This window comes from Chelmon rostratus, chromosome 23, assembly GCF_017976325.1.
Source record: "Chelmon rostratus isolate fCheRos1 chromosome 23, fCheRos1.pri, whole genome shotgun sequence".
Taxonomy (NCBI): Eukaryota; Metazoa; Chordata; class Actinopteri; order Chaetodontiformes; family Chaetodontidae; genus Chelmon; species Chelmon rostratus.
The window spans coordinates 17,714,341-17,726,840 of record NC_055680.1 but is presented as its reverse complement, the minus strand read 5'-3'; the positions used below and the strand labels follow the sequence as shown (position 1 = coordinate 17,726,840).

The 12,500-nt window shown below is 45.1% G+C and overlaps 2 protein-coding genes across 2 annotated transcripts in view; both read left to right on the top strand.

The window, feature by feature from the left end:
- The window catches only part of LOC121626889 (FH2 domain-containing protein 1-like), a 24,833-nt gene extending 14,961 nt beyond the window's left edge, over positions 1 to 9,872 (top strand). Inside the window, exons 5-14 of the mRNA XM_041965621.1 lie at positions 827 to 929; positions 1,037 to 1,122; positions 1,810 to 1,910; positions 3,004 to 3,074; positions 3,747 to 3,854; positions 3,977 to 4,047; positions 4,189 to 4,306; positions 4,977 to 5,141; positions 5,832 to 5,927; positions 6,010 to 9,872. Coding sequence (XP_041821555.1) covers positions 827 to 929; positions 1,037 to 1,122; positions 1,810 to 1,910; positions 3,004 to 3,074; positions 3,747 to 3,854; positions 3,977 to 4,047; positions 4,189 to 4,306; positions 4,977 to 5,141; positions 5,832 to 5,927; positions 6,010 to 8,550 — 3,460 coding nt within the window. The 3' untranslated portion in view covers positions 8,551 to 9,872. The remainder of the gene's footprint in view (positions 1 to 826; positions 930 to 1,036; positions 1,123 to 1,809; positions 1,911 to 3,003; positions 3,075 to 3,746; positions 3,855 to 3,976; positions 4,048 to 4,188; positions 4,307 to 4,976; positions 5,142 to 5,831; positions 5,928 to 6,009) is intronic.
- A 422-nt stretch (positions 9,873 to 10,294) lies between these two features.
- The window catches only part of LOC121626441 (F-box/WD repeat-containing protein 7-like), a 30,643-nt gene continuing 28,437 nt past the window's right edge, over positions 10,295 to 12,500 (top strand). Inside the window, exons 1-2 of the mRNA XM_041964949.1 lie at positions 10,295 to 10,521; positions 11,379 to 11,981. Coding sequence (XP_041820883.1) covers positions 11,430 to 11,981 — 552 coding nt within the window. The 5' untranslated portion in view covers positions 10,295 to 10,521; positions 11,379 to 11,429. The remainder of the gene's footprint in view (positions 10,522 to 11,378; positions 11,982 to 12,500) is intronic.

Genomic DNA, 12,500 nt, shown 5'->3' with positions numbered 1-12,500 from the left:
GGGTGATGTTACGTGACGATCCATGTGAAGAGATCAATGGAAATATGAAATATACCTCATACTGCCGTTATATCACGTATTAAAAATGAATACAAAGAGACGCAAAATGACAGAAAATGACCATAAAGTGATTCAAAACCAGCACAAAGCAACCAGAAGCAGCCTGTTGTTTCATGATCTGTCCAGTGTGGCGGTCTTACGTCCCTGCTGAGTCTGAATCCACAGACTGGGAGGGATGACACCCAGCAGCTGCAGAGGTTTGATTGAGTAACACCTCGGTGTCCTGAATGTGTTCGTGTCCTGTTGACGGCATCATTTAGTTCAGACTGTGTTTCCAAACACGCTGAGAGACATGCAGGCATGAGGGAGGGGCCGCTGTGTCTGCAGTCCAAACAGGAACGTGTTTCAGGACATGTTCCACCTGTATCAGTACGACAGCATCACCGTCTGTGGACGCGGTGAACTCACGACGATGGAAGATTCCTCAGTTAATAACCCACAAACAACAACTAAAGCTGCTGTCAGTCTCCCCAACAACAATCTGAGGCTCTGGGGGAAACGAAAGGTGGAATCTGATGGTTTATGTGTTTCACAGCTTCGTCTTCAGGGAAGCCTGTATGTAGCCTGAGAGGCGATATCCAGGGCGTGAAAACCTAACACTGATCACCAGTTTCCAGGAGTCCCATGATGTCTTTAAATGTTTTCTTTAGTCTCATGTAATATATTTAGGATGATGATTTCATGACAATCAATCTGTCATGATGATATTTGACTTGGTGAGCGACGTGTTGCTGTTAATTAAATGTAAAGTCTCCTCCTCCTCCAGGACCAATCAGACGATAGTAGATGATATTCGCCATGGCAACAGTGAGGCTTACGGGGCGGAGCCTCTGAGAGAGCTGCTGAAGCTGCTGCCAGAGACAGAGGAGGTGACACGCACACACGCACGCACACACACACACACACACACACACACACACACACACGCACACACACGTGTCAGTATCTTCTTCTTCATCTGTTTCCTCTCCCGCAGGTGAAGAAGCTGAAGTCGTACCGCGGCGACATCTCCAAGCTCTCGTTGGCCGATTCCTTCGTGTACCTGCTGATTCAGCTCCCCAGGTGAGAGGCCGTGCTCGCCTTAGACCTCAAACTGTCACGATAGTTTGAACATCGTTTCATTTAAATATGCAAAATAAACAGAGAGCCACTTAATTAATTAACGACAGGCAGCTTCAGGAGACGTGTGTCGCTTCAGTCACTTTCCTTTAAAATGCCAGTTTTCAGGCTGATCGCTGGCTTTGATTTCATCCAGGAGAGAAACTTCATGACACCGTTGGCTAATCCATTAATTAATTGAATATATATATATTGTGCATGGATCATGTGGATCCCCGGAAGGCGAGCAGCCGCTCTGTGAAAGCCGGCTGGGGTCTCGATAAAGAATGAAGACTTTAAAAACGGGCTGCGGAGGCTCGTCCTCCAGAACAAACGAGCTTCAGCTCTGAGAGTTTCTGCTGACGGCAGCTGGGACGCGAAGCTGCGGGGCTGATGGGAAATGTGCTCTTAATTTGGAGCATCATTAGTGACTAATGGTCCCAGCATGCACTTTGGGTTACAGTTATTATAGTCATGTGTGTATGGGCAGAACGGGAGGAACGGAGATAAAACCAACACAGAAGAGGGGATAATTACTGATAAAGAACTTTATTTATCCACCTCTTCATCCTCGTATGTTTGTTCCTCTTCCTTGTCACTTTCTCGTGATTTACGAGGCTGGATTATTTATTTTTCCCTCTCTCTCTCCAGTTACTCGGTGCGTATTGAGTCCATGCTGTTGAAGGAGGAGTTTCCTGCGGTGTGCGAAGCCATGAAACGAGACATTAAGATCCTTCGCACAGCTGCCAAAGGTAACAACATCCTCTGTGTCTCAGCAGCAGCTACGACTGTGAAAATACAGAGATCAGTCTGTAAATATTCTACTTAATCGTCAGCAAATCCCATGAAAACACTGCGTGCATCTGCTAACACACACAGTGTGTTCTCCTCTGAGCCATCGAGCTCCATTAAAAACACATTAACGAGCCACATTGTTGCTCTGGCCGACATGTTCCTTCATCACCATGAACACACACACACACACATCCTATTTCAGCTGCTGTTGGCACATTTCACTTCCATACTTTATTGCCTTAGTACATTTTCATTCTGGTATATTTTTAATTGCTTTTACGAATATTTTTATTGCACGTTGGTTTATTTCATTGTAGTTATCTTAATTTTATTCTTTCGAATCTTTCTTATTATCTGTTTGTAACATGGGGGTTGCAATGAAAATATCATTGACATTTCATGCTCAATGACAATAAAGGCTCCTGAATCTGCTGCCACAAACACTCACTACAGCACCAAATGTGGATTCATCCGCCGCTGGAAATAGTCCCAGATAAATGCACTATTTCCTCCATGTCCTGTACACATTTTTTAAATAATAAAACTGTATATATGTGACGATTAAACACGAGAAAACACATCAAACATATATGTACATTTACTATATTTTCCCAGGATTCGTTGTCTCCATAGTTGGAACAGATGATTCATGCAAAGTGAAGCATCAGCATGAGACGACCTGCAGTAAAACACTTTATCAAACAGTCTCACAGCTCGACTATTTTCAGCAGTGTGTGTGTGAAGGCGATAACTGCCTGAACTGCCACACACACACACACACACACACACACACACACACACACACACACACTCACACACACACTCACACTATGCTGCACGTGGGGATTTTTGCACTATAAACTCCTCATCATCATCTTCTTTTATTGTGTTTTCCACTTTGTTTTTGTGTCTCTGAGCTTCTTCCTCGCCGCCTCTTTCTTTTCTTTCATCTTCTTCCACATGCTGGTTTTAAGCAGCTGACGTTTGTTTGTTTGTTTGTGTACTGATGCAAATAAAGACTTCCTCCTCCTCCTCCTCCTCCTCCTGCAGAGTTAATGTGCTGCGAGGAGCTCCATGCTGTTCTCCACCTGGTGCTGCAGGCTGGAAACATCCTCAACGCTGTGAGTGAAAATACTGCGCTCATGAATAATTAGACAGGAAACAGAGAGGGAGGCTGCAGAAGGCCGGACCACAAACTACACACTGCGTTCCCCTTTGACTTCCTGTCTGATCCAGCTCCTCACTGAAGCTGGAAGATGTTTAAACTGACCTCGTGTTTTTAATAGAAATATTCTGCATCATTTTAGACACATTTACCCCCAAATTCAGCCTCATGTGTCATGTCTCCACTGTGATTTTAAATAAAGTTCTTTGGGTTTGAATGATCTTCAGCTGAGTAAAAGCATCTGTTCTGCAGACGGTCGCTGTGATTTTTCTGCTGTTCTGTCAAACATGACTGAATAATTGTTCCTGATGCGTTGCTGTGGAAACAGCAGTTTGCTGTTCAGCATCAGGCTGCAGCTTCTTTCACATTTTAAACTGTTTTAACACTTTGTCCCATTTTATAAGATAATTGAATGTTTTCTAAAATCATAACAAGCAAAGACACCTCAGCAAAGTCAGGAGTCACAGGAAGCACTCGGCTTAAAATTATACTTAAAGTAGGGAGTAAATGTACTTCACACTGTGCTAAAAAAGTGTAGAGGAGTGTGTTTGTGTCTAACTGCTGTGCTCTCTGTGCTTTGTGTGTGTTGTGTTGTGTGTATTGTGTGTGTTGTACGTGTGTGTTGCAGGGAGGCTATGCAGGAAACGCTGTTGGTTTCAAGCTGTCGTCTCTTCTGTCTCTGGCCGACACCAAGGCCAACAAACCGGGCATGAACCTGCTGCACTTTGTCGCTCTGGTCAGTAACGTGCGTGCGTGCGTGCCTGCCTGCGTGCGTGCGTGTGTGTCCATGAAATTGAAAAACACTGATACAAAAGTAAAATAATTGATCAAACAGGCAGATTCTTCTTTTTCCTTCAGGAAGCCCAGAAAAAAGACGACAAGCTGTTGGAGTTTCCTCTCAAGTTGAGTCACGTGCAGCCTGCAGCCCGGTCAGACATCATATTCTTCAGACTACATTTCCCATCAGCCCCCATCACACTGTCCCTCAGAGCCTGTTTTAATGTTACATTTCAGTTAATGTAATAAAAGAAAAACTCAAAAAATCTATTGACAAGACTTGTTTTTTGCAGGATCTCCATGGAAACGCTGGACGCCGACCTGCAGTGGCTGACGTCTCGCACGCGCTCAGTAGAGGAAAACGTCCAGAGAGACACGGAGCTGCTGCAGCAACTGGACGACTTCCTGCAGGTAACACACACACACTCGGTGCTGGAGGAAGTACTCAGAGGAAGTACTTTATTTCCAAGTGCTAATACCCCACTGTAAAAATACTCTGTAAAAATACTGTTAAAAGCCTTTGCATTGAAAACATTAGGAAAATGTACTGACTGCAGAAAAATGTCCCCTGTGACTGTTATTCTATTATATCATTAGATTATTGTCATTATTATGCATTAACGTCTGCAACTAATGATTATTTTCATGATGGATTGATGTGCTGATGATTCCCTCCAGACCGTGAGAGGAGGGAGGAAAAGTGTTTTATGAGAAGAAGAATGTGTCGTTACTCCTTTCAGACTTCTTGCTTTAAATAAATAGTTCTACAATGTGGGAATAACAGTTGTGCACTTTGTTGCAGAGAGTTAGTTGAGAAGATCGGTACCACGCTCATGTATGACGATGAATGTGACGCTACAGCCAGCAGCCGCTTAGCTTAGCTTAGCATAGAAACATAAAAGAGGGAGAAACAAGGGTCAGCTTCTCATTTTTAGACGTTAAAAATGAGAAGCTGAGGAAACCAAACCATCTTAACAGACATGAAGTGTAACCTGAGCCCAGCATGAAGCTCGTTAATTAACACACTGTGTGTCTTTGTGTTGTTGTCTCGTGTTTCTGCGTTCTGGCGTTGGCGTCTCAGTCGGCCACCTCGTCTCTCTGCTCGCTGCGCAGCGGCCGGCAGCTGCTGAGGAAGGAAGGCAGCGAGCTGGTCGACTTCTTCTGTGAAGACAGAGAAACGTTCAGACTGGACGACTGCTTCAGCATCTTCCACACCTTCTGCTCCAGGTTCACTGGTGCTGTCAAGGTACCTGCACACACACACACACACACACACACACACACACAGAGTCATACACACCTTTACACACAAACAACAACACACACTGGATAAAGTATGCTGACGCAACATCTGGCAAGGACGTGCAGGAAGTATTCAGATCCTGTACTAATACCACATTTTAAAAGTCCACTGTTCTAAGTCCTGCATTGAAAATGTGACTTAAATATAAGTATTGACAGGAAAATGTAAATAAAGTATCAATTACAGTATCAGTGAAAGCAGCAAATCATCACATTTGAAAAGCTGAAACCAGTCGCTGATTGATTTTTTTCAATCAATCAACTAATTGATTACTTAACTAATCTTTTAAGCTCAAATTTGATACACTCTGTTAATTTAGTTTTTTACTTTAGACTTTATTGATCTCACAATGGAGAAATTCACGAGCAATAAAGCTATCAAACTTACAAACAGTAAATCTATCGAACTTATTTAAAAGTGCTTTATGTTTTGTGTGTGAAAACTTGTTTTGTAGAGTAAGTATTTCTGTAAAGCTGTCACACAAATGTAGAGAAGTTAATAGTACTTCAAATTTGTGCTTAAGTACATGTTTCATTTTGACTTCTGCTGCCACCTGGTGTTCAGAGAGAGAATCGCAGCAGTGAGATAATGGTGAAGAGAAGTGATATTAAACTCACTCTTGTCTCTCTGAAGGAGAACATAGAGAGGGAGGCGAAGGAGGCAGCCCGTCGCCGGAGGATACAGGAGCTGGAGGAGCAGAAGAGGCACTCCTGGGCGGGGGGTGAGGAGGTGGGAGGACACACAGACAACCAAACATGACTACGCACACACTGCGTGACTAATGAGATACTACTGTCTGATTCCGCCGTAGGTGGCCGGAGCGTTCGGGTTGCGGTGCAGCAGCGAGACGGACATGTCAGCTGTCCTGTCACGACACTACGAGGCCGGGCAGCTGCTGGAGCTTCTGACCCCTAAATCCCGCCCCCGATCGCCCCTCAACATCTCCCATAATCCTCTGGGACGCGCGGGGAGCTTACGCCGCTCCCGAAACTCTCCATCCAGCTCGCCGTCTATGGCTGCTGAGCGTGAACTGAGCACGCTTCTGGGGGCGGCGACCCCCAAACACAAAGTCGCTGCTGAGGGTGAGCGACGGACAGCTTTTCCAGCATCCTCACCTGAAACCACAATTAGAAGTCCAGAACTCTCCCCTCGACCACAGAGGGTCCCTACATGCAGCTTCAACGAAAACCAGCAGCCTCAAGCAGGCCAGAGGGCACCACAAACCCGTTCTTCACCTCCCGAGACCTCTTTGAGTTCACAAAACGCAAACCATACAACCGCCAATTACCTCAGCTGTGACGCTACCCAGACTCAATTCAACACCATCAATCACACAAACGAAGTTACAGTTAAACCTACCTCTGATGCGAACCAGCAATCCGACCACAACAACAACGGCAACGATCGATCCGGCCTGGGTTTTAGCAACCAGGGAACGCTTTCAGACCACCGGTCTGGTTTGAGGGGGGAAGTAGCTACAATGAACAAAGCTGATCAGGAGTTGAGAGGACCGATCAGCTGCAGCGACCAGAAGAATGAACACAGCACTGCAGCTGCAGGCAACATGTCTGTGGTCTTAGAAAAATGCACACTGGTGCCTGAGCTGAAAGCTTTCGACAAGGCCACCGCCCGGACCAGCCACAACGAAGGGCCTCGCAGCAGTCGCCCCCGTGGATGTCCCCAGGACGACGTGGTCATCGTAGATTTGGAACAAGAGGGAGCGGACAGATCCCAAGTCCAGGAGACGCAGAATAACTCCCAGATTGGTAACACAGAAAACACTAATGTGCAAAGTTCTGAGACAAACTCTTCCTCATTACAGAGAGAGGAAGAGGAGGCGCTAGAGGAAAAGGTGATCGTCTGGTGTGTGACAGGTGTGTGCGAGGCAGCCGGCGAGCTCACACACTCTGACAACTCGCACGCGCAAACAGAGGAGGATCCGTGTAGAGGTGACAATCAGGGAGGAAGCCAGCAAGCTTCCTCTGCCCCAGCCAATAGCATGCCTTCAGAACCTCAGCCAGCCAATGAAAAGCCAGTGCCTATACCCATCAGCAGCCAACCGGTGCCTGTCTCCCGCTGTGACGACCCATCACATCCTGTCACCTCCCCGAGGTGGTGCCCTGTAGACCCAGCATCAGCCAATGAAGGGTCTAGGCTCACTTCAGGTGCCTCAGAGGAAGCTAAAGAAACAGCCAATCAAGAGGAGGAAGTAGAGGGCTCCACCAATGAGATGAGAGAAGTGGAGACTGTCCCAGAACAATCATTATCAGATGACAGGAGCAGAAACGAAACTCCTTCCTGTCACACAACCAATGAAAAGACAGAAGCAGCTACTTCCACTAATGGAAAAGCAGAGCTGGCACCTTCGTCCAAACCATCCACCAGGAGCCTCCCTACCTCGAAAACTCGGCCTGCTGGGATGAAAACCGTGACCCCAAACGCCTCCTCTGCTGCCAGCAAAAGCAAGCCTGTTCGCACCCTCACCAGCTCTGAGAACCAGGGCATGAGGCGGGTCGTGCCCATCTCCAAAGCCAGCAGAGGTGCTCCGTCTCTGGGAAAACGTCCCGAGAAGCCTCCTGGAAACCTCCGGGGCTCCTCCAGCACTGCGACACCTGCCAGTCTGACCGTCTCCAACCTCAACAGCACCTCTCTCCGACGAGGAGACAGGCCCTCGACTGCTCCCTCCTCCCGACGCTCCAGCATCAACAGGACGCCGGACGCCAAGGATTCAAAAGACCAGAAGGTTTCGGGTCCTCAGGCATCTGCTCGAGAGCAGAACCACGACTTGCAAAGAAAACCGTCCATCCGAAAGCCCTTAACAAAGCCCAAAGCCCAGCAGGAGGAGAAGATGTGTCGCTCCACACTGCGGGCGCTCACTCAAGGAGATGGAGGGGGGGGCAGCATCAGTGCCCCTGCCACTCCTTTGCACAAAGGCAGTGCCCCTTCATCATTACCACTTCCAAATTTCGCCCGAAGTACTGCTTCTTCTTCTTTCAGAAGAAGCCACACCACCCTTGGTCCTCCCCATTCATCCCACACTGGCTCAGACTCCTCCCCTAAATCCATCTCCAAGACTACCTCCTCCTCCATCGCCCCTCCTGGCACCTCCTCACCTTTGACACGAACAGGCTCGATGAGACTCTCCGCCACCTCCAGATCCTCAGATCTCCTCTACCCGTCCTCCTCTTCCCCCCTGAGGAGGTCTCAGAGCATCAGGATACCTCCTCGCTCGCCGCTTCAGAACTCACTGGTTCCCCCTAAAGGCCACCGGCCGAATGACAGCGGCGCCTACTCCGACAAGTCAGCTCATTCTCGGGACCCGGCCAAGTCCGTCAGGCCAAGCTGGAAATAGCAGGAGGCTGCATCCCAACATGAAGTCTAAGCAGTTTCTCCCACTTCTTCCTTCTTTACAGAAGGTGAAGTCAGAGGATACGTACAAATATGAAGTATAGACTCCTATTTATGTAAGAAGACAGGATGCAGTCCTGTGCAAAAATCTCAAGTTTAGCTGGAGAAATAAAAGAGGTCACATTCCAATATGAAGCACAGACGCTGCTGAAGTTAAGAGGCTTCGTTCCAATATAGAGATTAATTATCTCCTATGCATTCAAACTTAAACCATGCTGGTGGTGAAAGGATGCATTCCATTATGTATATCATGTTCACTCTGGACTGTAAAGTGTGCATGCTCTAAAAAAACACGGAGGCTGCGTTCCATTTTGAACACTTTGCCTTTTCAAAGCAGAATATATGTCACCGAACCTCGTGTCCGTATGAGCGATGCTTCAGAAACAGCCACACAGTAACAATCATGACAGAGATTTCATATCATAAGTATTTTGCATCCCCGAGAAATTAAAACATAACAAATAACTAAATATACTGGAGTCCAAGCAGAAATAATTCCTCCAGCCCTCTGAGAGCAGCCACATCTGCAAACGTTGGAAGAGTTTATTTAAACTGTAATTTTGGCTGGGCGTTTCCTCTCTCCTCATGATTAAATTACTTTACGTCGTACACTCCTTTTTGATTTTGCACCTTTAACTTCACTAACCAAGCTGAGGAATCGCTGTACATCTGGCCTGATTAAATTAGAAATCATATCATTATTATTATTCTTGTAATTTAAAAAAAATTTGATTGCTACATCACTGAAAAATCATGATTAAAAATCATCGTTAAGCCAGAGCGATTAGTTTAGACGAGGAGATTTAAAGTCTCTGATTCAAACCAACAGTGTCTGACTCACTGAGAAAAGTCTGCAGTGCCAAGTTTGTCCATATGAGAATATTTGTATGTTTATGTATCTCTATTTATGTATATATGAAGTTAATATTTGATATATATATATAATCTATATACTAATTAATAAAGTATTATTCCTCCAACACACTGTACTTTTGTTTCTGTTCAGCAAAGCTCATTTACAAACCGTCTACAAATACTTTGTCTTTTATTTCCTCTGCTGCTGTGTTTCTTTTACCCTGCTTCAAGATCAAAACAGGTGGCATTTGTCACCTGAAATGATATTTAGCACCTGGATTAGTTCATCCAATCAGAGAGCAGCCGTCAAAACACATCTCGTGTTTCTGATCCCGATCCAAGTTCTTTCATATCGTACATATTATAATACCAAGTGTATTTTTTTCCATTATTGGATTAACTATTGTCTGAATCTCAATAAAAAAATAAACATAGAAAGTGACTAAATGTTTTAGGGGATAAGTCATTTATGGACAAAGTCTTTAGATTTGTGAAAATGGAACACATCAGATGGACTAAGCTGTATTTTTTACTAGTATTGTTCATAGTATCGTTGGTATTTATATAACTATACCATCATTTTAATGTACTTTTATTAAATCTGTTGCTATTAAAATGTGATTATTATGTTGGTATGAGTTCGTGACAGTTAAGCATTAAAGGTATTGACATTTATAAAAAAAAAAAAAAAAGGACTGCACAAAAAAAACTTTAAATAATAAAAGTTTTGTTCAAAAATCAGAAGTGGCGCGTAAGCCGGATGCGTGACGTCATCAAAATGCGCCAAACAACAAAGCTCCACGTGACAACGGAGCTAGTTTGTGATGGAAAAAAGTATTAAAACGCAAACCTGGGGAGGCGAAGTTGAACATAAAGCCGCTTTCTTGTAGTTTGAGGTAAAAAAAAAAAATATTGAAGCTTCCGCGAGGAAATTAATAAGAAGAGAGGAGAAAGAAAGAAAAGAGAAGAAGAAGGTGGAGAAGAAGAAGAGGAAATCCCGGCGTTTAATATTTAAAGTCCGCTGGAGCTGGAGCTGGAGGAGAAAGTCTGTTTTTTAAAGGTAAGTCTGCTTCACTTTACAACTTTTAACTCTGAATTGAGAACATTTAAGACGGTTATTGATACCGGAACACTTTCAGACAGACAACTTATAAACAACACTGAGATGCTGTAGAAGTACTGCGCTGATACTACAGGAGATAAAACATTACTAACTTTAAATACTATGAGATCACTACGAGCCTACAGACATTATGTAGACAAGCTAAGACCACCGGAAGCGATGCTGCAGGAGGGCAAGTAAAACCTCTTTAAACAAGACATTCAGTGAACAGCGTGCTAATCTCTGTGGTCATAACGTTCAAATAAACTTTATTTACACTGCGAATGACCACAGAGGAACAGGAGCCCTTCAACAGGTTGAAATCATGAAAACAAAAACACTTGTAGGTGATTAAAAATGGTAGATAACAAGTGAAGGGAGAAAAAATGGTCAAGATCATAGTTGTAATAAGAATATAAAGAATATAATTGTATGAATCAGAAGTCAGCTAAGAGCAATGTCGCTTAAACTCTCTCTCTCACACACACACACACACACACACACAGACACCCCTCCACCTCCACTTCCTGTGTTACTATGAAGGCGTCATTCTGCTCGCTCTCTGTCGTCACCTCAGACTCTTTGATCCTCCTATGTTTTTTTTTCTTCGCGGCATAAAGTTCTCTCTGCTTCCTGCTCAGCCTGCTCAGTCATGTATATACATGTGTGCACGAATCAGTATCCTGCGGGGGGCGCTACACACCGGCCACCACTCTGATGGACGGTTAAAGGTCCAATGTGCAGTGTGCTCTTATTGTAAAGTGACCTTCTGTTCTCATTAATGTGTCGATGTCGGGTCTCTCGTGTCTCCTCAGGATGCGTCTTCGTGCTCCTGCTGTGTGAAGAACGACAGCAGTGAAGAAGAGATGGACGAAGAACATGCAGTAAGGAGGGAGGAAGAGGAGGCGAGGATAGATGAACTGGAAGAGAAAGAGAGAGGAGAGAAGGACAGAACACTAAGCATTCAGTCCAAGAGGAGAGAAGAAGAAGAAGAGGAGGAGGAGGAGGAGGAGACGGAAATGATGAAGGCAGGCGCCAAAGACAAAGCACGAAGGCAGCTGATTGGTGGACACACTCCAATCTCCGCCTCCTCCTCCTTCACCTCCTCTCCTTTCCTTTCTTCCTGCCGAAGAGGCAGAGGAGGCGAGGATGACGGAGAGGAAGACGAGGTCAGAGTCGCCATAGTAACCATCGAGGACGAGTCCTGTCCGTCTGAGCCTTTCGGCACCGCCCACCTGGAAATGGCCAATCAGGTCACACGGCCAGAGGACGACGAAAAGGAGGAAGAGGGAGGAGGGACTGAAGGAGTGCAGGAGGAGAAGGAAGAGGAGGATGAGGAGGATGCAAACAGTGATGAAAGAGAGGAGGAAGAGGAGGAGATCGCAGAGATGACGTCACCACCGCTTCACCTGTGCCAGGTAGGACTGACTTCCTGTTGTTGTGATGTTCTCTGGAGAAGAAGCAGAAAGTAATCAGAGTAATTAAAAGTATGTTTCAGTGGTTTGATGAACTTTGTCCAGACAAAATACTTTTTACTCCACTCCATCTGTCTGACAGCTTTAGTTACTTGGTACTTTTCAGATTACAGTTTCTCACTACCTTACTGTCCAGTGGAAACCACGTATCTCCAGACATGTTGATGTTGAATGTTTGTAAGAAACTGAAGGATGAAATGCATCATCTCAAAGCTGAGAACAGGCTGTTTTTAGAGATATAAAGTCGTTCAAATGAGCTCGACCTGAAACATCTGCAGCAGTCAAATATAACATTAATCCACAAACATCAGATCTGATAGAGAAACACTGACAGGAACATTTAACTGCCACATCAACACTTTTACTTCTCACAATAGAAGCACATTTTGCTGATAATCCCTACACAGTTTTACTTCAGTGAGATTTTGGCAGTACTTTTACTTGCAGTGAAGTATTTTCACA